A 24,104-nucleotide genomic window follows, 5' to 3' on the forward strand; every position below is an offset into this window, starting at 1 on the left:
GAAGTTTTGTAGGTCAATATCTGACTTTGTCTCTCTTTTGCTTCTGTCAATTAAAAAACAAACAAACTATGAGCACAATGTATACAGTATTTGTATACAATGTGTTCAGGTACTCGCTCCCACAAGAGACAATAATGGTAACCAACTTAGATGGCTTTAGAAGGATTGCACAAAAAAGCTATCAATGACTTCTAGCCATGTTCTGCCACTATGGGTAGAGGCAATAATGCTTCTGAACACCAGTTGCTGGAAATCACAATAAGGGAATGTTCTTCTGCTTGGGTACAGTTTGAGAGTTTCCCACAGGAAAGTTTAATAAGAAAGGTTCCAATCTATATACTAGGCTCTTCCTCACAGAAATACTACATACTAACATAAAGGGTTGTTTCTCAGCACAAATATGTCAGTTGGGTGGGTTCTCAATAATACTGACTGTGCAGCCAGTGTGCGTTTAAGGGGAAGTGATCAGTGAGCACATTGTCATGTGGGAGCATGACCTGTGTGAAGGCTGTGTGAACACCCTCATGTTGTAGACTTCTAGGTTTGGACAGGATTCAGTAGATGCCAGCATTTTGACACCAGTCGTGACAGCAAGAATCTATTACCTACTTTTAATGCAACCTGGTGCAGCAGAGCTGTCTAGTTGAACACGCAGAGAGGAAATTGCTCTTCCTAAAGAGGAGGTAAAAAGCAACTTGGAATCGAAGACACTTCCGAGGCTTGCCATAAATCAAAGCCTGGGCTAGTTAAACAAATCTCCGGTCTCTCAAATTAATTGGGGGGGGGGGGATTCCTTAAAACACACACACACACACACACACAATATCACAGTCGTGGTGTTAAAAACTTATTGAGTAGCCTTCTCAGCCGCACTCCGTGCATATTGTTTCTTTGGAGGTTTGTTAACTTCTCTCTCCTGCCTGTCTAATATTTCAAGCCAGATGGGGAGATTCCTTCAAAACCCACGGAGGGCTGCAGCACCAGCAGTAATAACCCATGATGCACGGTGAAGCTCGATCTTTCGCTCGCAAAGGCTGCAATCCCAATATACATACTTACCTAGAGAACAAGTCAGGCTGAGCTTCGGCGGGGCTTAGTTTGCATAGGATTGCGCTGCGAGCGATCCTGTGGCCAGAAGCGCGCAGCCCACCTGGAAGCAAGCCCCAGCGAGCTCCCGGGTTAAATCGCGCGCGGTGGGATCGCGCCGTGGGATTGGACCTTTAGGGAGCCTGGCACCGCACCAAAGGGCCTCTCTTACACACACACACACAAACACACACACAGCCCATGTGGGAAGCCCCGGGAATCTTTGCCAAAGAACCGTCTCCCATCCGCGGCTCGCTGCTGGGAGTTTCCCGGGGCGGCTGCCTGAGAACTCCGAGCCGCTTCCTCAGCCTCCTCCCAAGAACGCGCTCATTGGCCAAAGCAAGAGAAGCCTGCGACCAATGGGGAAGCCGCCTGGAAAGCGGCGTTCCTCCCCTGTTCTCAAGTGGAAGCCGCGACCGCAGCATCCCGTCCCCGCTGCTTGGAAGGGAAAGGCGAAGGGGCCACTGACTGGGGAGGGGGGGTGGTCTCGCCTGGCAGGCGCTTCTCTTTCCCGAGGGTGCCTCAGCCCAGGCCATTCCCGCTGAGGGGAAGGCAAAGCAAGCCGCCGCTGCGAGAGGGGCAAAGCTGGCCAAGCTTCCTCTCCTGCTGAAGTCGTAGTCTGCCTGCCTGCCTGCCTGCCTCTCCTCTTCCCCGGGGACTGAGGGGAGCCAACTGGGGTTGGAGGCAGCTGAGGAGGCGACCCTGGCTGGCCCTCGCCTGGGAAGGGAGAAGCCTCGGGGCGGGGTGGGCGGAGAGACGCGGCGCGAAGGAGCGAGCCGGCAAGTTGTGGCTGCGTGCGCGCGCGGAGGTCTATGTCTCGCGAGGAGCCGCAGAAGGTCACCGCCAAGTGGAGGAGGCACCATGGTCCTGGAGCGCATCTTCAGGTAATGGAGACCACGGGGGCTGGGCTGGGCTGAGGGGAAGAAAGAAAGAAAAAACCAGGTGTGGCTGCGCTGGTCCCTCTCTGAGGAAACCGGGCGGGAAACTCTCAACTTCTGACCCCGGATTCTCCCCTCCCTTTTTACCTCAAAGCGCAAAAGTTCTGTGACGACGACGCCTCTTTGCGCCCCTTGAAATGTGGAAGAAATATTTTTCCTCTTTCCCTCAGAGAGACCACGGGCTGGGCTGCTTGTGCCCTCAGCTACTTTTTGGAGAGTTATGCCGGAATGGCTCCTTATTTCTCTGTTTTAAAGGTTAGGGTTTTTGTTCGCATTAACCCTTTTCTGGTTGAGGCATAGCTTAATGAGGCTTTCAGACACCAAAAAAAGAGAAACCTCGCTGTGTTCTCTTTTAGAGCTTGTGATTTTATTTATTTTTTCAAAAACCCCAACAATTAGCTCGCCTAACATCTGTCTTTCTCCTGTGGTACCCAAGCAAGTCTTATTCTTAGATTTTTTTTTGTGAGACATTGTTGCCCTCTAGTGTTTTGGGACGCCGAAAGCTGCTTCCTTGTTGTGAGCCTCAAATAGGAATTTTTAATTGCAAAGTACTTAATATTGTCACACGTCTTATTGCAAAACAGTTCTGAACAGAGAGCCATGCACGAGGTGGTTCTTAAAGATTCAAATGTCAGCAGTTTTCTTAATTTGAAAAAGGTAAGCATTTGTTTGGAAGTTATTGCTGAGTGTTTTGCACCGAGGATTAAAACACAAGAATGAGAAATGGCTTGGTATTCAAGTTTGTGGGATATTTATTGTAAATATAAAATCTCTTTAGCTGATTGCAAAAGAAAACAGGTGTAGCCTTTTTTCCATCCGTGTTTTTAGCCCAAACTTTGTACGATGGCCATAATATTTTATCAAATGAATATTAACTAAAATACATAGAAGAAAGGAGAATGGATGTACAGTATACAATCTCTTAATTTCACTGTGTTTCAGCATCTGTATTTGTAAAAGTGTGGGATGGATTGTGTAGATATCATGATATTGTTGACATCTGGATGCTAGCTGGATGGAATAATTGAAAACAGAACTCTATACTGAAGGCAGAACAGTAAATAGAATGCTATATTAAAGACAGAGTAGTAATTTGAAAGTATATTTATTGAACAAAATAAATTGAAAAAATACATTTCAGCATACTGTGCTTGTAAAACAAATGTTACCTTATTAACAGATTGTAAGGGAGATAATGCAGAATAAACAACACAATATAATTATGCCTTTCATACAGGTCCATCCATAGCTGAAGTACCATAAAGGCTGACATAGTTTGCAATCCTCTGTGTGCTTACTCCCAAGCAACTCCCAATGAGTTCCATGGCACTTCTTTCTGAATAAACATGTATTGGACTGATGTGGCATAGGGCCCATTCTTGCTCAACCAGCATATATATATATATATATATATATATATAATTGGAGTGTACAGCATGCTGTGCAGCATCACAAACTCAGAAATGTATCATCTTAAAGGTAAAGGTACCCCTGCCCGTACGGGCCAGTCTTGACAGACTCTGGGGTTGTGCGCCCATCTCACTTAAGAGGCCAGGGGCCAGCGCTGTCCGGAGACACTTCCGGGTCACGTGGCCAGCGTGACATCGCTGCTCTGGCCAGAGCCAGAGCCGCACACGGAAATGCCGTTTACCTTCCCGCTGGTAAGCGGTCCCTATTTATCTACTTGCACCCGGAGGTGCTTTCGAACTGCTAGGTTGGCAGGCGCTGGGACCGAGTAGCGGGAGCGCACCCCGCCGCAGGGATTCGAACCGCCGACCTTTCGATCGGCAAGTCCTAGGCACTGAGGCTTTAACCCACAGCGCCACCTGCGTCCCTTAAGTTACTACAATTTCAGGAATAGCCTGGTATCACAGGCAGCTACATTAATGCAAGGGTTTAGGAGTGGGGAACCAATTAATTTAAGGCCATTTACCTGGTTAGGACCTTACCAAGTTCAAAATCAGGTTAGCCAAGACAGCAACAAGCTGAACATATCAAAGATTTGTTATAAGCTGATTTCTGCTTGCTGAAATCCAGCCCAGTAGACTAAATTGTTGTGAAGTCAAGTGTGCTGTGGTTCACAGAAGGTTGTGTTTGGGTATCAAAATTTGCATTCTGCTCTGGGCAGGTTGGTGTTGCTTAACTAAATCTACCTCGCTGGTTAGGTGTATGCTGTTTTTGCATAAATTAGATGTTGACCTCAATCATAGATCCTATGTAACTCTTAGATATGGGGGAGACATTTGCATTTCCCAAAACAGTACAAGACATGAAATACATCTATCCTTCAAAATCTTCACACCTACAAACTTTGTGGCACAATTTTTCTAACCAAAATGTGCTGTACAAAAATGTGTATGTTAGGTGAAAGTGTCCATGAAATGCATGTTAGTGAAAAGTGCATTATATTAGGAAGGGTTGCTTTTAAAATGTGTGCATTAGGCAAAAACTGCACACAAAATATGTGCATTAGGAGAAATGCATACAAAAATGCTGATGCTGGGTCTTTTGGTAAAGTATTCATATAAATTCAAATTGATACAGAAATGTAATTTAAGATTCAAAAAATGAGAAGCTAAAACTGAAATTGGCAGATTTGTTTATCCTTGCTTACTACTGCAAGTGTCTTTCCAAGCAAGCAGATGTTCAGAGCTACCAGCCTTGAGAGAAATGTTCTATGTGCATATCTGGGAGCTGCATATGATGAAGTCCCTGCCTTTTGAACAACATACCTAGAATGCTGTCCACTTGCTGGATGAGAATAAATAGTTGTATGCTACTTGTGTGGTGGAAAAAAGCTACAGAAATAATATTACCCCAGATGCATAGCTATTGGTGTTTTGTAAATCTGTGAAACCTTCATGTCTTCATACTTTTATTTGGTAAGTCATTGTGATTGTAAGTATTTTAAGCAAAAAATAAAATAAAATTAAGGAACAAATCTATACTTTCAAAACATTAATTTATCAAAACATTAAGAGCATGACATTTATGCTAAATGCAGTTTTTCATATTCTTTAGTATGTTGTATATTTTTTCCATTTAAAAATGCAGTTTTCTAAAAGCTCTTTTTCAGTCAGTCGCTTTGCAGTCAGTGGAAGAAATGAGCATTTTGTTTAAGCATTTCTCCTTTTGAAATCAATTGGACTTAAAAGTGTTTTGGTAGGATCATGACCTAAAAGTTGCCACATATCCTTACTAGCGTGACATGCATTAAAATATAAATTATTTGTTCCTTCTATTAGTTACATTTCTGTGTTGCAATTCCAAAGGAGCTCAGGGTAGTGTACAACATAATCAGATAAAACAGCCAATTCTCACGATAGATTAAAAATATAGAACAAGAATAATAATAACAACAACAACAATCACAGTAGCCAATTTTCATAATACAGCATAAAATGCATCAACTGTTAGACACTAGATCATCTCCATCCCCTAAATCAGTGATAGCTAACATGGTGCTTGCCAGATGTTGGACCCGAATTTTGATAAGCTCCAAGCAACATGGTCAGTGATTCGAAAGCAGCATCTGGAGGGCTTCACATTGGCTCTCCTTGCCCTAAATATTCAGGTGATCTAAAGTATCTTGAGTTGAAACTGGAATGTTGATGGTGAGGGGGAAATGAGTAATTCTAGGGGAAGGGAATTCCACAGTTGAGTGCCACAGCAGAGAAGGCGCTGCCCTACCTGACTGTACAATTGTGTCATTTTCTTTTTAAATTACAAAGATTTTGACTTCAACACTAGCATCTTAAAGTTGATCTACATTGTATGCTTACTGGCTTTTTAACTGTCTGCCTAAAAACGGTATTTATGTTTGCTGTAGTTATATAATGTGGCTTTCAATATCTCAATATCTGTGTGCGTTGACTTGGAAAATATTTGTAGTGTTCCAGATTTTATTTATTTTGCAATTGAGTAATATATTTCTATTGCTCAAAGGTGGATAATATGTCAGGCTGGTAATACCAGTGTTTTTCCAGGGACAAAGGGATCAACAAGAAAGAGATAGTTGTTTCACTGAGGACTGAAAAATCTTGCATTTTTTATGATAACATGACCTATCCACAGTAAATGTCTGTGGATTTGATTCTGTGCAAATCGGGGGGGGGGGGGGATGTGGTCTAATTTCTAAACTTATATTTTTGTTTTTGTTCTTTTAAAAAATCTAAATGCTGAAATAAATCATTTATTGCTAATACAGTAGAGAATTTTTCTGTCACATTTTAAAACCTAAATTTACAACAAGACAACAAATTTAAAGTGGTATTCTCAGAAGATTGTAGAACGTAGAGGCACACTCCTATGGATATCTTATCCTTGTTACAAACATCCTATAGCAGCTTCCTTGTTTCAAAAAGAGTTCTTTTGAAGAATTTTTAACATTGTCACAAAATGTAACAGTGCACAGTGGTTCCTACTTTTAAATTGATGTAAATAGTTTCATTGTGGTTTAAGTCAAGCAACTTTTCTGGCTTGTGTAAAAGCTTTGTTGTAGGTGGTGGTGTTTTAAAAGCATTGCCTTTTTAGAGTTGTTGCACATAACACTCTTGATCCATTAAGCATGAAGAATCAAGTCTGGGCTGCTTAATTTTATGCCATCACAGGATTCAGTTATGCTTAATATTCTTGCATAGGCATCACTATTCCCCATGATTGAGTATTGATCAAGGTTCGCATGGGTTTCAGATCACAAGTTAATATCAAGCTTTGGTTAACAACAATTATGATTACAATCAGTGCTGTTATAATGGCTACCTATGGTTAAGAATGGTTCTGACATAAGTCTGAAACGTGGTTAACACTAGTGGGAGGAAGAACCATAGGTTTACATGGAATATCACAGGATTGTGGTGGCTGTTTCTACCAAGCAAATGTTTTCATGTCTTTGGGGCCTCATGGGAGTTGTTGCCCAATGACATCTAGAGATCCACAGTTCCTGTCCTTGATTTATAGGTGATACCTTTCTATAGAAGCCTTTAAGGAAGGAACTATAGTAAGAGATAAATAATTTCTTAATTGTAGTTGTATGCAATGGTCTCCAGAAATAATAGCAAACCCCTCACTTTGTGTGCTGATTATTCCCTTCTGGTTTTTTATATATTATAGGCATCCAAATTCCAATTTTCTATCTTACTTAGATGCATAAATTCCACTGCGTCTGTGTTTTACCTTTTGATGGTTTAGTTCACTTTCAGTTTGCTGTTAATTGGATCATTTTAATGTATGAGTGAAAATTTATTTAACTCTCTCTTTTCCTCCCTTCTAGTATATATTTCCTGTGAATTGTGCTGAAGATAGATATACACGCTGCAATGGTGACATAAACTACTAAACTGGACTGGAATAAAATTTGAAAATCTCCTTAATCTCAATGCTGCTGCTATTGGAAACCATCTAAGGCATGACTTACAAAATGACTTATATTGTGAAACTTCATAGACATTTCCAACGAACAGTTATACTGCTGGCCACTTTTTGTATGGTGAGCATTGTTATTTCAGCATATTATTTGTACAATGGCTACAAACAGGAAAATGAACTTTCTGAGATCTCTTCAGAGGTGGAATGTGGAGACCTTCCAGTACTGTTGCCATACAAGTTAGCACCGTGGAAGATGGTTAAGCCCATTGATCCCTTAAGGACTGATCCTGTGGTACTAGTTTTTGTGGAAAGCCAGTACTCTGCACTTGGCCAAGACATAATAATGATTTTAGAATCCAGCAGGTTCCAATATCATATTGAGATTGCTTCTGGGAAAGGTGATCTTCCTGTGCTTATAGATAAAAACAAAGGCAAATACATTCTCATAATATTTGAGAATATCTTTAAGTATGTGAATATGGATTCCTGGAATCGAGGTCTTCTAGACAAATACTGTGGAGAATATGGTGTTGGAATGATTGGATTCCATAAGAGCAGTGAGAACTCTCTACAAACTTCTCAGTTGAAAGGTTTTCCTTTTCACATTCATGGTAATGTGGGTGTTAAGGACTGTTGCATCAACCCTTATTCTTCTCTGCTCCATATGACTAAATCATCTAAGTTTGATAAAGGTCCTTTGCCAGGAAATGACTGGACAGTTTTCCACATAAATCATTCAGCCTACCAACCTGTTATATTTGCAAAAGTAAAAACACCTGAAAACCTCCCACCTCCTGTAATTAAAAGTTCTTTCCATGCAACTGTTGTTCATGACTTGGGTCTTCATGATGGGATTCAACGTGTTCTTTTTGGCAACAATTTGAACTTTTGGCTGCACAAGCTCATATTTATAGATGCTATTTCATTCTTGACTGGCAAGAGGCTTACGTTGTCTTTGGATAGATACATTCTTGTTGACATCGATGACATCTTTGTTGGAAAGGAAGGAACAAGGATGAAGGCCAATGATGTTCAGGTAAAGTGTGCAAAAAAGGGGCCTTCTATGCTACAGTGATATTACTCAAACTTTGGGTGCAAAGTGAAATTTTTAAATTGAACTAATTTTATTTTGGAATGCTCTCTCTCTCTCTCTCTTTTAGCTTTATCTCCCTTGTAACACATGTATGCAATCAAGCAGGATGGCTGTCTTAGACAGCCCAATCTAGAAACCAGGTGAAATACTTATTTACAAGATGGGTTTCATTCCACTGAACTAAAATGACTTAAATCAAGCACTTCGACTTTTGGGTGGATTGGACTATTACTAGCATCCGATTCAATTTAATAGTTAATAAAGGGTCTTTGAGACTGACTAATGTTGCTGTTTATTTGTTTTGATAACTTGCATTGGCCATAGTTTCTTTTGACAAGATGTTAGCAATCTTGAATTTGTTTATTTATTGCTGTTGTTGTGGACAATTAATGCAAGTGATATGACTGAAAAGAAGAATCTCAGGTTCTGAGAGCTTAAGCAGAGCTGTGAATCTGCATTGTTTTATATTTTGCATGTTGCATTGCTCATGAAAATAGACTCTGTAAGCAGTATTTTAGCTCAGGTTGGGTGCCAGAGTATCATTTGATGAAGTGAGCCTGAAAGTGTCTGCAATGCAACCCAGTGCCATGCCTATGAAGAAGTTTGTCTCATTGATTTGCATGAGGCTTGCTTCCATGTAAGTTTGGGTAAAACTCAAGCTTAGTTACTGATTTCAACCATAAGATAGCCTGGGGCAAAATATTCCTGAGCTCTTCTCTTTGCCCTGCTCATTATTTCAAAGAAAGGTGTGGTTTGCAGTCAAGGAGTCCCTACTGAGGAAAGTTTGTTAAACTATTACCAGATAACCCACACATCATGCTGTTATATAGGTGCCATTTTGCCTTTTTATCTTGACCATTTCCCATTCTCTTTCAAATGCTCTGCAGTAATAGTTACTGCAGCACTGGTTTTTATTTGCAGCAAAGGTAAAATGCAGTGTAGTTTCCACATTTTTGAAGAATGGAGACAAATTATTTAGTGACAAACTCATGCTTTTTAACTGAACACTGTTCAGTGGTACCTCGGGTTACATATGCTTCAGGTTACAGACTCTGCTAACCCAGAAATAGTGCAGGTTAAGAACTTTGCTTAAGGATGAGAACAGAAATTGTGCTTCGGCGGCGCGGCAGCAGCAGGAGGCCCCATTAGCTAAAGTGGTGCTTCAGGTTAAGAACAGTTTCACGTTAAGAACGGACCTCTGGAACGAATTAAGTACTTAACCCGAGGTACCACTGTAACAGAAATGCTGCTAAAACATGCTCAGAAAGGAGTTGATTTTCCCCATACGTGTACATGTCAACTGTTTGTTTATATGGGAGGAAATAAATGGATGCCCTTATGGTTACAGCAGCCACAGAGTATTAAGCTTCTGAGAATCAGGCCTCCTTGTGTCTCAGTAATCACATCCTGAGTTCTGTTTCCATGACTATATTCTCCAGGAGCAATGTTGCTTCTCTCCTTCAGTTATGCCATCTACTTTCTTTGTGTACAGAACTTAATGTTTTGAAGACAGCAAAATTCTGCATAGGGCAGTTTGACCCCAAAGAGATCTGTGGACAGAACCAGTTCTTGCAAAATAAACAAACAGAACATGTGCATTATGTACTCTTCTTTTAATGAGTTACTAGCTACAGAACATCATGACCCATGTCCTAGATGAATGCCAGTAAGCCCTTTTCAGTGCCAGGTGGGAGTTTGCAGCCATTCTACAGGAAAATTCACTATAATATCTTATTGGGTATATATTGGAATCCAATCATATTTAGTGGTATCTCTGCCCCTGAATTATTCCCAATAATGCAAACTATCCAGTCTCTGGGAACATCTTTGTTAGTGAGTTAATCATTATGTAGTTATGTAAGTTCTATGCTTGATAAAAGGATTACCTGGACCAAATATAAGTTGTATCATCCTCTGAAGACTCTATTGGAATAAACAAATACCTCAGTCCCTGGCTAGAAAGGGGGAGACTTCTGGATAATGTACCAGCTACATCCAGCATGGAATCTCACTGTAAACACCTTCAGCAAATTCATTTGGAAACCTAGCCAGATGGGCGGGGTATAAATAATAAATTATTATTAGTATTATTATTATTATGTAATTGGTTTAGTAATGTAAATTGTGTTCATGTAGATTAATTACTGCAATCCTAAATATACACACAAATAATAATAATAATAATAATAATAATAATAATAATATGAAATGTCTTCTATATATTGATATCATAGGATTTTATGGAGTTTAATTTCTGTATGTCTTACGTTGTATTCCAAATGAAGTATTCATTTGTGTGCAGAGGTGTAACCTTTGAAGAAAGCTATTTTTCTACTCTTCAGCTTTTTCCTCTTCCTTATTAAGAGAAGTTGGGTGGTAAAACAGATGGCCAGAGAATACCCTGTAAAACCCAAACAACATGGTCCAAGAATCTATCAGCAATTTATTACTTTGGTTTTGTGTGCTCAGAATACCAGAAAGTGCATTAAATAGTTGAGAATGTAAGATACAAAGGAGAAAGTGTGTGAGAGAGCAACATTTTAACTCTGCATACCCTTTTGGTTAGTAATCGCAGACTCAATTGAACTGACATTAAATTTACTGTAAAACAACAATTAAATACATTGCTTTGTAAAATACCATTTTGAATTAGCAATTCAAAGGTTAGGGGTATTTAAGCAGTTTGATAGACACATATAAGAAAAACAACAAATGGTCAAAGCTGTATATTATGTAGCTGTAACTTTCATTTCTTAAACACAGTTAAAGATGTATGCTCTTAATCCATTCTATTTAATGCCAATGGCAAATCTTTCATTTTCTGGAAATCCTGGGTATGAAAGTCCAAAACATTTGAAAACCTGTTGCTTTCACATAGTGGCATAGCATGATGTATGGGAATTGCCCTAGTGTGTAAACATTTGTTTATGATATGAATAATTCAATAAAGTGATAAACTTTAAAAAGTAGTAGTAGGCACAGGAAAAGCAACTTCTCTCTTCAGTTGCTCGGGGAAAACTTAAAGGTGTGCAACAGCATATTCTCTTTAAAGAAAACTTATTATCACTGTCTTTTTATTTATTTATTTTAAAAGCCTTAAATTCCAGGATGGAGATGAATTCTAAAACTGCAATAGAAACAGCTCTTTAAATAGCTGTTATGTTACACAGAATCTGGAGAGAATATCTCATTAAACTGTAATCTATTCAAAGTTAATGCATTCCATTAAAGATGTTGTTAGCAGTGTCCGATGCAATGCATCTTCATTACTATTGATATGGAAGGAGTTGTCCTCAGCAGCACAATGACACAATGAGCGAATGAGGTAAAGATAATGTAAATCAGCTGAAAATCTGTTATCGAAAGGCATATTTCTGTGTGAATACTATCATATTGGATTGTGCTATTCTACTCAATGCATCACATGTCTCAACTGAAAATAAGGTGCTGAACAAGGAGGTTGCACATGTTCCGCACCTGTGCGCTGCTCATTTCAGGCTGGCAAATTAATGCAGGTGCATCTTGGAAGGTGGAAGGGAAAAGGGGTAATAGACGAGGGCAGATTTATCCAATGAGCTTTCTATGTTGAGATTCAACAACAACAGACCCGTGTGCCAAGGCCACACTAATTCTTGGCACAGTTCCCATATAAACATGCATGCATCTCTAGTTGTTTCCAGTCAGAGATTACTCAATATATTAAAACTATAAATAATTGAAAAAAAATAGCTGCCATTTAATGCACCCCAAAATCTTCTGCCTCGTGTGGATTTCATCAACTAATGATATTTTATTTAGCTAAAAGCATTTCTAGATAGCGTTTCATTTTTGAAAAAAAAATCTAAAGTGGTTTGCTACAATAATCTAATGCAGTCACAATAAAACATATCAGTATAGTATTGAACTAAAGTAAAAAAACAAAAAAAAAAACCTAGCATCAACAGTCGGGTACTGCCTGGACCTGGGCACAAATACACAATGGATGAATGCAATGGAAGCACACTGCTGTTGGTGCCAGCCGCATTCAGGGTATGGGAAGATAGTTTCATAAGGTAGATACCACTATGGAGGATGTTTGCCTCCACACTGCATTAAAGCTGGGAGTTCTTCACATCATAGCACAGCACAGGGGCATTGTATGAATATTGTAGGGAGCTAGCAGTCAGGGTGGGAGGGGAGGTGTTACATTCTGGTGACTTGGGACTCAGCTACATTAGTCAAGAAAGTGTTTTGAATGCTTTATAAACATGCAACACTAGATGGTGTTGTAGAGCACAAAACTTTTCTATGCAATTTTACATAGGGTTTTTTTTCCCTTTAAATTTCTTTAATTTATGAATTATTTATAGCTCCCCCCCCCCCAGTGTGTAGATCCACCTTTGGTCCAAGGTGTTTCCAGTACCACTCATGAGCTTAACTTGCTGCTGAAAAAAGAAGAAGAAGCCAGTGCCAAAAGAGCATATGCGGGGATGGGGGATACAACCCGCCCTGTGATCCTTGGGTGAAGGGCGGTATAGAAATGTAATAAATAATAAAATAATAATAAATACATCTGATGGGGGGGTGTCATCCTGACGAATGAGTATAATGAGAGTGTAGTAGGAGCTTTCGTAACAGCGAACTTAAGAACACAGGCAAGGGGTGAAATGGCAGAGTAGGGTCTTTTACCAATGAGCATTGGTTGTAATAGGCAACAGTGGTAGATGCCAAAAGCTTACTGAATGCATCACTGATGGAGTAGTATGTAAGGTACAGACACTGCTGGAGAATCGTCCAGGTAGTTTTCTCAGAATTTTCACACTGGAAACTGATTTGCAGAACAATATGATATATATTTCCTTTTGTTCATGGCTTTCAAATTAGGAAGCTTGGATGGATAATATAATTCCAGTTCTTAAAGCTGTCAAAGTAAATAGTGTTGTTGTTTTTTTAAATAAAGAAAAATAAATAAGTGAATTTCACTTAGTGACCTTAGGCACTAGTGACAGATTTGATGGCATGAAGCACACATCTGAAATATCAGAACTAAAAATCTTATTTGTATTAGCCATGGGCCATAACAAAATTACAGAAAAAATGTAACCATGAATAAAATGGAAAGCATGCAGCATCAAGAAAAGAGCAAACACATACTTCCAGAATCAAAGTTAAGTATTTTCACCATTTTTCACCTAAAGCATCATTTCAAAGTGAATTTGGAGATTTCTGCTTGCTTAAAACTCAAAGCAGATTTGAACAAAATGCAGTTCAATAAGGCTTGCAAAATTACTCCCAGGGGTGGGAGTTGGTAGCATCCACATGTTTCCTAAAACTAGTAATTTATTCTGAAATTTACAGATAGAAAAACCATACATGAAACATAAAACATTGAAAATGTGCTTTGTCCTGTTTTGCCAAAGTCTATGAAATGGCTTATTTTAGCTGTGACAATCTGAAGTGCTCTGGTGCTTAAATATCATACTGCAGCCTATAACCAAAGTAAGAATGTCTAGTCTTTATAAGACAGATTATCAAAAGTTCTTATATATATATAACATACATATACATATACATCACTTAATTCCAAAGTTGGTTTCTAAGTGGCTTGCAAGTATAAAAACCAATTACATAAGCTTTAAAATTTTAAAAATCTATAGTTAAAATGTCCCATTCTAGTCCAGCCACCTAGTTTAACCTCTGCCCTAATAGTTGATGTTTTCAATGTAGTAGTATTGTACAGGTTGCCTGAATTGGAAAATCAGTATATAAATGTTTGGAATGTTTGTTTGGAAACAGTAAAGCAGTCCCATTAAAAGATTAAAATGTAAAAGTAAATAACTAAAATATGCAATAAAACAATTCTGCTTAAAAATAACACAGTAATTAAAACAGGATATTTGAGTTGATAGATCAAGGAAATGCCTTGTGTCATGCCTAATGAGTAAAAAAAAAAAAGGAATCAGATGTGAAAAGAATGGATAGTTTTCTGTCTTTAATCTCTGTGAATACAACATGCAACTTAACATGAGGTGGAATATTCTTCATGTACTGCAAGAAGCACTCATAACTCTTACTTGAGCCCTAAGGGGCATAATCAAAGTCATTAAGGAGTTCACTTTTTGCAGCTTCATGCTTTAATTCTGAAATTTGTCTACATACAGCAATTCTAAGATAAGAGGTGGAGCATTCAAGGAAATTGATATGCTACCCTACTGCCTTCATTATACGTTTTTAATGTCTGAGATGTATTGCATAGTGACGACCACTGGGCAAGACAAACTATGGAAGGTCATTTGCTGGCATGCAATGGTGTACATCAGGGGATAGAAGTTGTAGTGCAGCAACATCTGGAGGGCCATTGATTCTACACTCCAGTATATGTGGACGCTCATGTGAATGAGCATAGTAGCTCTAGTAATTGTGTTGCCAAACAAAGGGCAAACAGAGACAAGGAGTAGGTATCATTTTAGTTCACATCCTTCCTTATTCTAATATGAAGTTGCAGTTCCTTTTTGCTGACTTTTTGGGCACATGGTTTTCGGTGATAAACACGTAGCAGTAAGAGACCCCAGCAGAAAATGACTGCCTATGCAGTTCTAATACAATTTAAATCATGTTCAATTCAGTGCACATGGTTCATTGGAAACTTACTTTCATGTTCATATATATTTATTAGATTTCCATCAGATTATGGGAGCATGTCTTTCTTTTTTAAAAGAATATATCTATCTTTGCTTGCAGTGTTTTGTAATCACAAAGTTGTTCCATTGTAGACTTTTTAAACAAATTTCAATGAAATGTCTATTTAACCATGGCTTAGCAGGAACTTGTAGGCTCCTGTAGAGGCTGTGTGACTGCTTTTGCTCCTCCCTAGTCATTTTCCTGTCATACCAAACTAACCATGAACTGTAACCACAGAACAAACCTTTATGGCCTAAACATTGTGGTGTGGATGACACACTAACCCAAATCATGGGTGAGCTCAGTAAGGTGCAACAGCAAAATGATTGGTGAGAAGTGAAGTAGCTTCAGTCTCCTTTCCCAGAGCTTCCACACTCATATGTTTGTGCTATACCATCTTAGTGTGACATGCTAATAATTAGACCATTCTAACTATGGACTTTCTGATTCATAGCTCAGTCTCTTAACTATCAGAATATATTTTGCTTCTCCTCTTCCCATTTCCTCTCTCTCTATATATATATATTTATATATATTTGTGGTGCTGCTACAAAATAGTTTTTTCTAGGTTTCTAAAGATTAGGCAATCTGTGCATTGATTTTTTTCTCCAGCTCTATTTGCTGTTGATGGATTTGGACCAGAGAACTGGCCAGAAAACTGAGTGGTCCTGTAATTTCTAGAGTTCTAAATCACACACCTAATTCCAAAACACTGCACGAAACCTCACTTGGCAAGCTGTTACTCAAACTAAAATGCAGGAGTAGTGCAAACAATTCATCTCATGTTCCTCACTCAAAATGTGTCCAGCATAGTGATGGGTGGCACTCCTTCAAGACTAGACACCTTGTTTCTAAAAGTTGGGAAATATAATGATTTCTTTCTTCTTCTTTTTTTAATAATATTTATTAAAAATTTTCCAGAATAAAAAGGAAAGATAGCAAGAAAGAAAGAAAAAACAAATATGATTTACACTTGGTTTCAGTGGCATCTTTCCCGGACTTCCCCCCCCTCCCCCTCTTGTATTCCATTTCCCTTAAATTGATTCCACAGATTCTTACCCCAAATTTTAAAACCTTATTTGTAATTTTAAATAACCCATTTATTCCAAATTAATTTATCTTATTTATCTTAATGAACCATTTCTCCTTATATTTTATATAATTCCCTAAGATCGACCCCATTTCCCTTCCACGAATTCCCCTATTTTCAAACAACAAACATGAAAAAAGAAAAGAAAGAAATAATATATAATTTTACAGCCTTTGGATTCCAAATCTCCCCCCCCCCCATTCCCCGGTTCCAATCCCCAAAGTTCATCCATTGTCTACTGCCAGCCTGGTGTATCCACGTCTATATCTCAACTCCACTTTGCCGTCTTTTGATAGCTTTTAATTTCAGATAGTCCAATCTCGAAAAAACTCTCAGAAAAAGTCATTGTTCTTCCATCCAGACCTCTATGTTTAAGAGTCTAACTTAAATTCTATTTCTTGGTCCTTTTAAAGTCTGGATGTTCCAAATACTCCGGCTTCAAATTTGGTCCAGCTCTTATTCCTCAGGTTGCTTTTTCCTGTTCTGCTGCAGAAACCTTCTAATTCAGAAACTTCTTGTTCTCCACAGAGGCTTTTGTTATTCAGGAACATAACTTGCGTCAAGTCCCTTCCTTTCTTCAATAGATAAATCCATTGTCTCCTTTAGTGTAGAAGCCTCTGTAGACAAAATAATGCTTCGTTTTTGCAGCTTTCCCAAGAGATAACAGATCCTGCTCAAATTCATAGTATTTTTCCACTTGCTGCTACTGTTGCAATGTCCCAGCCTCCCTCTAGAGGGAATATGGTAACTTAATTTCTTTCAAAATCAGACCCAAAAGTCAAATAACTTGTTGCCTTTATTTCCAATAATTTATGTCCAAATTGTAACAAATCTAACCAGCAAAGCCATCGTAACAAAGTTCTCTTTTATTTTCCTGCTTTGACAGCTACTTTGACAGCTGTCAAAGTTTCTGTGTCTCTTCACCAGTCTCTCATAGCGGATCGTTCCCGGTTCCCGGGGGGGGGGTTGCATTTTAGTTCCCACAAATCAGTCTTCTCCTCCAGCACAATTATTGTAATTTCCCTTCGTGAAGTTAAAAATTTTTTTCAGGTAAGCAAGTTCATATCTCGATCTTAGTTGTCAAATCCTTGCATTGAGCCATCTACAACAGGGGGGGGGGCGGACTTCCTTTTTGCACTCCCCCCGCTCGCTCCAAATTCAAAGATCAAATTTCCCTTTTAAGTCCAATCAATTTACTCACGGGTTGTTCCTTTTAGTCCAAATCCGAAATTTTCAAAGAAGAAGTCGTTGCTCTCCGCCGAATGGCATGCGGCTTCGCTGGGCAGGGGAAGCATTGGACTCACAGCACCACACCCCCCCCCCGTCACCCGCTCCGCAGCCTTTAAAAAGGCTCCTTCGCGGGTCGGGGGGGCGCAAACGGTGCCCGCCGAGTCACCAAGTCCATGGGCATCTCCGCCCATGGTTTTTGAGGGTCCCCGCGACGCCGGCACGGCAGGACCCGACCCCTACCCAGCCGACTCCCTCCGGAGCTCGGAGGGAGTCCGCCATTCGGCGATGGCGCCGACCTGATATCAAATCCAGCAACCTTGTCAGACACCATCCTTTCTCCCTAAATTAAATGCCGATGGGGTGGCAAGATTCCTCTGGGGTTATTTCTGTAATACCTCCCTGCCTGCATCCTAGAATGCTGCATCTCTACAAATGAGTCCTAAATTGGCTGTTTTGCAGTGCAATCCTGTACATGTTTGCTCAGAAGTCCTATTATATCCTATGGGACACTCCCAGGTAAGTGTGTATAAAATTGCAACCATAATCAGCATTCTAGACTCTTCCATATTACATACAACCCCAAAAGAATGGGAAGCTTTAAGAGAACATTCCTAGTTGGGTCAGTAACAAACATGCTTTTTGGATAATGGTGAAGACTCGGTTTTAGCCAAGTGACCTGCTGGGTTTTAATGCTTCATTTATTTGCTTCTACAACTTGGTTTTCAGTCTAGCTATTGACTGTAATAGTTCAGGAATGGAGTGAAGGAAACTGGAAATCTTTCATGTTTGCCTAGTAAATGCGTGCATATGTCTTTTGTCAAATGCTGAAAGTGCTCCTAAGGTGGTTCCAGACTGTCTCTAATTTCTGGTGGGATTCAATCACATACCAGCAATTTCAGGTTGTGCAATTATAGTTGATTAGGAGGTCTTGAGCAACAAACCCAGTCGAGTCAAAATGAGACTTTTGTGTTAAGAATGTGATTGGAGAATGCTTTGGAAAGTGTGCGGTAACTCTTGCTTTGACACAACAATGTCTAACCTCCTTGCAATTGAGCAATCAGAATGAATGCTCAATAACCAGGACATCTAGAAGTGCCCTTAGCTGGTATCATTTCAGGTTTGTTAAATGGTAGGGCTGGTCTCCTGGGAATTAAAATGAAAGATGAATATAATGAAGCTGTAAAAAAACCAACTTTGGCTTTCTTTTCGCTATCTACAAAGATAAAAAAGAACAATGAGAAAGTTGATGTGGCTGATTTGGCCACCTTTTCCAAATAGATTAGTAGAAAATGTTGTTCCACCTCTATATGTCACCTGTAAAAAAATTAATTAACACTATGTGACTGATTCTTGAAGATCACGGTTAAAAAATCAATTCAAAATAAAGGGGGGGGAAATAGGGTTGCCACCGTGTGCCCAAGCCCTTGGATGGTTTCATATAAAATGTATATTGCTGAACACTTCAAAAGGATTGTTCCTGCTGCTACTACTTTGTTTTGTTTTTCTCTTTCCCACCATCTTTGTTTTCTTCTCTTTCTTTGGAGATAAAAGAATTGCCTCCAACTTGAAACCAAATGTATAGCACAAAACAGCATTTGTATACGAGCCCCCTTTCCATATAATGTTCTCAAAAAAGGTTCAGGAGTTTCAATATCAAGGGCTGATCTAAACATGGTGACAGCCCCACACTGGCCTCTGAAAATGTATACCTACCCTCAAACATGGTTGCGTATATTGCATAAAAGATCTATATACTGTCCTATAAATGTTATTCTTGTACATAGACTGCTGCTGTGCACATACAATGGGCCAACCCATACCTGCTGATCATTTAGAGCAGGTCGGATGTTAAATAATGGTCAGGTGTAGAAAGGCATACAGCTATCAGAATTCTAATGCAGGTATGCTATAGAACAGGAGCTGAGCTTCAGAGGTGGTGGTTGTGCAAAACGACATAGATTTTAGCTAAGGCTTCCATATAGCTCTTTTTTTGTCGTTATTGGGATTAAGATCACAGCTTTCAGTTTAGCAGGAAGGTTCAATCCCTGACACTTCCAGTTAAGAGAATCTTGAATAACAGGTCTGGGGGGGTTGGGGGGGTCCTTTCTGAGTTGTTGGAGAGTTTCTGTCAATCAAACTATACACTGCTAAACTGGATAGATTGATAGCCTGAGGTGTGAGGTAGCATGATATGACTTTTTGAGGTGCTGACTCGTGAGACACTAACATTGCACTGTAGCAATTCAGTCTTCGTTTGGTTTTAGTCACTGCAGCTGACCAAGGTATTATCCATATTTTCCTGCAGAATATTCTCCCTATCACATTTTTCTTTTCTTTTTGCAAGCCTTGCATAGAGCTAAAGCCATATGAAGATGCCTTTTAAGGAGTTAGGCCAGTGTTGTCTCCTCTGACTGAAAGAAGCAGTCCTTTTTTTCCTTTTCTTTTTTACTGTTATTAACTGTTTTAAATAATTCCAATTTATAACAAAAAAAAAATTCCATTTTCCCTTGCCTATCTCCTGTGTCCATTTACAAAGCTGGTGTAAGTCACAGAGTAGCTTCATTTATATCTAATGTACCTGTGAAACATCATGTTTTGGTGTATTAATATGTCCTGTTTCTAATAAGGAAACAAAACAAAAATAAGCAAATAGCAACTTTCCTACCTCCACATTCTATTTTAAAGTCTGCACAAAACTTCTTTCTTATCATTTATTTTATCTAGAGCATGTGCAGTTCTAAAAATGGCTACAAATGTATTGAAATTTATATGGAATTTGGAATGCATTACTTGTTTGTGAGTAGCAAGCTTCTTAAAAAGGTGAAGGGACCCCCGACCATTAGGTCCAGTCGTGACTGACTCTGGGGTTTTGGTGCTCATATCGCTTTACTGGCTGAGGGAGCCGGCGTACAGCTTCCGGGTCATGTGGCCAGCATGACTAAGCCACTTCTGGCGAACCAGAGCAGTGCATGGAAACGCCATTTACCTTCCCGCCGGAGCGGTACCTATTTATCTACTTGCACTTTGACGTGCTTTCAAACTGCTAGGTTGGCAGGAGCAGGGACCAAGCAACGGGAGCTCACCCTGTTGCGGGGATTCGAACCGCCGACCTTCTGATCGGCAAGTCCTAGGATCTGTGGTTTAATCCACAGTGCCACCCATATCCCTAGCAAGCTTCTTAGGATAACAAAATAGGAGATAAATACTTTTTTTAAAAAAATTGTCCATTAGCATTTTAGAGACCAACTAAGTTGGTTCTGGGTATAAGCTTTCGTGTCCATACACACGAAAGCTTATACCCAGAACCAATTTAGTTGGTCTCTAAGGTGCTACTGGACAATTTTTTTATTTTTATTTATTTTGACTGTGTCAGACCAACATGGCTACCTACCTGAATCTAAAATAGGAGATGTGAGAGATTGAACCTGGGATCTTTTCCATGTAAAATATGCACTCTACTACTGAGCTAGAGTCATTCTTCAGAATTTCATTGATAAGTACTGTTAGTTGTCTTTTCATATTTTTTCATCAGAACTTCACATAAATTGGCTGTACTCATTTGTAACAGTGAGCAAAGAAACTTGGCTTAATAAACCAGACTATGCACAAGGTGCATGTTGATACAGACAGCCCAGTAGCTCCCACTTTGTCAGTGGTGATGAGTGGGAATTTTCCTAAGAGAGTCTTGCTACCTGGTGATTTAATATTGGAGGCAAAGCTCATACCCGGGTCCTTCCTATTTCTTAGCTTGCCCATCCTTCACACTAGCCATTATGTGACATCAGCTCACAGGAAAGCACTTTATAATGAACCACTTGTGGAGATTTATCACTGCTGCTGCTTGTCCGTGTTGGAAAAATGAAACTGATATGGCCCTACTCTTTGGTTACCTCTTTCCCACACTATGGAGAGTGGGTTTGCATGGTTTTCAGGGTTATGTAGCCCAATACAGTACTGTGCATTACAGGGTCTGTGTGGGTGTGTTTGTTTGATATAAGAAAGTAACAAGGAATGCTAGTTCCTATATTATTTGTGGGAAAGGAAAACCAAGACCAAAAACTTTTTTATTCGAGTGTAGCCAGGTTTTCAATTATGCAGTGTGTGGTGATATTCTTTTTAAGCTGTCTAAATTATACATTGTTGCACCTGAGAATATAAACCTGAGTTTCTCAAGTAGCAAGTGATGGGCTTTTTCCTGCTGTAGCCGCTGTTGTTTGTTTTTCTAATGATATCTCTGTGCTATAAAAAGCAATTGAAATTTTGACTGCTTGAAATGTTTTATGGTTTGGACAGCAGGTCATAAAATATCAGTTCTGAGACTCTAGTTTTCTCTGCAACATCCTTTGGAAATAATGCAAACAAAAATCTGTAAGCCATGCTATAGTATTTTAAGTTCTGTGCTGGTGTGTTGATTTACCATGCTTTAAACTTTGAGTGATTGGATTCAAAGAATCATAGAATTGTAGATTTGGAGGGGGCTCTAGCCCAACCCCCTACAATGCAGGAATATGCAGCTGGCTCATACAGGGATTGAACCCACAACCTTGACATTATCAGCACCCTCTAAGCAACTGAGCCAGCACATCAAAGCCCTTAATGTTTGTGGAATAGTTGTGTTCAAGTTTCTTTGCTCACAAGGGCCAAGCTTGGTGCCAGAGCCAGGAAATTTAGCCAGCTGGCAAAGGTCTTCAGTTTCTGATGAAACCATTACCTTGTCGGAATGGGCCCTGAAAACCAGATAAAAAAATTAAGGCAAGTGGAAGAAAATCCAGATGAAAGACAGAAACATAAGGAAGAGCTAAGGCAGGTTCAATCTGGATCTCTAACAACAGTGACATCTTCTGGTGTAGCCACTGCATTAAGCAGTCTACAGTTAGACCAACAGAACAGTGTTCCATACCTGGTCTGCTGGTTAATGATGCAGAGTGTAGGAGGCCCTTTTCTTAAAGCCTGTTAATAAATGGCTCTAAGCAGAGCCTTTTTGGGTTGTTTTTTTTAAATGAGGTGCTGGTTCTCATATCTTGATAGAAGTGCCATGGGTGCCAGTACATAATGGCTGTCATGGCTGACAATACTCAGTTCCATTGAGTACTTTCAAATAAAAAGCTCTGGTCCTAGGCATGTACTAGTTGTCAGTCAAAACAATATTTGCAGCTTTGTATTTGTCACTGAGGTCCCATGGGTACTAATTATATCAGCATCCACTGAGACCATTAACATTAGAAGTACGGTACCCATGTAATGTAGAACTTCAAACATTGAGGAGATAGCAGCCATGTCACAAAGGTAACATTTGAATGAAATCTCTAACATGATCATACCTAACTATTTTAAAAAATCAGCCTTGGTAGTTATTTAATGCCAAAGCCCTACCTCCTTTTAGTAGCCTAGTTCCTAGGGAAATTAAAAGTTACCAGTTTGGATTTAGACTTAGCCATGGTTAGAGTAGGCGCATTAAAATCATTGGGATTTAAGTTAGTCATTACTAACTTAACTCCCATTGATTTCAGTGGATATACTGCTCTTAATGTGTCTGGAACCAGCCCAACATCCTCATACGTATTCCATGTGGTTTTGATTTGATTGGTTTATTACGGCCATTGGCCCATATCTAAAAACAATACATCAAAATTTATCCATAAACAATACAATTTAAACAGTTCCAAGTTAAAAACACCCTATAAAACCAATTTTACTTCAATTAAGTAAACTATACACAATAAGCTCCCTCTATGTCAACCGCAATTCAAATCCCTCAGATTTTGGGGGATATGCGTCTTAGTTCTGGCACTTATTGATGGTTCTTAAGTTTGGCTAAGCTGTCAGAGTCATACAGTGATCCATTTCTCCTCTTATGAAATAAGACATTAATCAGGTATCTAGCGACTGCAAGGGATCTACTTGAGTCTTCGTCGTTTAATAAGTATATTATTTGGGCTTCCTGAGGTCTGTCAGCTATTCTCGATAAATATGGGGCCAGAAACTTGGACCGTGAAGCCGAATGTATAGGACAACAGAAGATTATATGATATAACGATTCTATAGATCCACTTTTACAGTCACAGAGGAGTGAGATCTGTCCGTTGGAGAGTCTGTTACCCAACACATTTGATGGGAAAACATTGAATCTAGCCTTTATAAAGGCATACCTGTGCATCACCACAGATAAGGTAGTTAAATAAGATGGAAGCTTCGTTGGTGGTGTTAAGCCAAGGTTTATTGGCGAACAGGTGCCACCACCTGTCGCAATATTAAATTGTAAATCCATCTGCTCTAATTTGTGAGTTATAATTCTCTTGGCAGAAATTAAATCCAATTTTAGTAGTTCAGATGGAGATAGTCCTAAGGACACAAGTTTCCCATGTATTATTTTTGCCCAAGGGCTAGGGAAGTCGTCTCTCCAGAGACACTGTATCAAGTGGAGATTTGGAAGTTTATGCCATAATGCCAACCAGTAACAGAGGATGCATTTCCATAATGTGGTTTCTAGAGCTGTAACATTTAGTTCGAGACGTATAGCAGTATTGCTTACACACCTGGGTAATTTTAGCAACCTTCTTAGCAGCTGGTTTTGGATTACCTCCAATTGGGTTAGATTAACAAAGGACCCCCATATTGGGATTGCATATGCTATTGTTGC

The 24,104-nt window shown here is 39.5% G+C and overlaps 1 protein-coding gene across 2 annotated transcripts in view; it reads left to right on the forward strand.

The window, feature by feature from the left end:
- The first annotated feature begins 1,473 nt into the window (after positions 1-1,473).
- The window catches only part of LOC307223869 (bifunctional heparan sulfate N-deacetylase/N-sulfotransferase 3), a 69,260-nt gene continuing 46,629 nt past the window's right edge, over positions 1,474-24,104 (forward strand). Inside the window, exons 1-2 of one of the 2 annotated variants that reach the window (XM_079990204.1) lie at positions 1,474-1,970; positions 7,297-8,427. In XM_079990204.1, the coding sequence (XP_079846330.1) occupies positions 7,432-8,427 (996 nt within the window). In that variant the 5' untranslated portion in view covers positions 1,474-1,970; positions 7,297-7,431. The remainder of the gene's footprint in view (positions 1,971-7,296; positions 8,428-24,104) is intronic. The other variant, XM_079990205.1, reaches the window with a different exon arrangement.

This window comes from Podarcis cretensis, assembly GCF_951804945.1.
Source record: "Podarcis cretensis genome assembly, chromosome: 9".
NCBI classification, from domain to species: domain Eukaryota; kingdom Metazoa; phylum Chordata; class Lepidosauria; order Squamata; family Lacertidae; genus Podarcis; species Podarcis cretensis.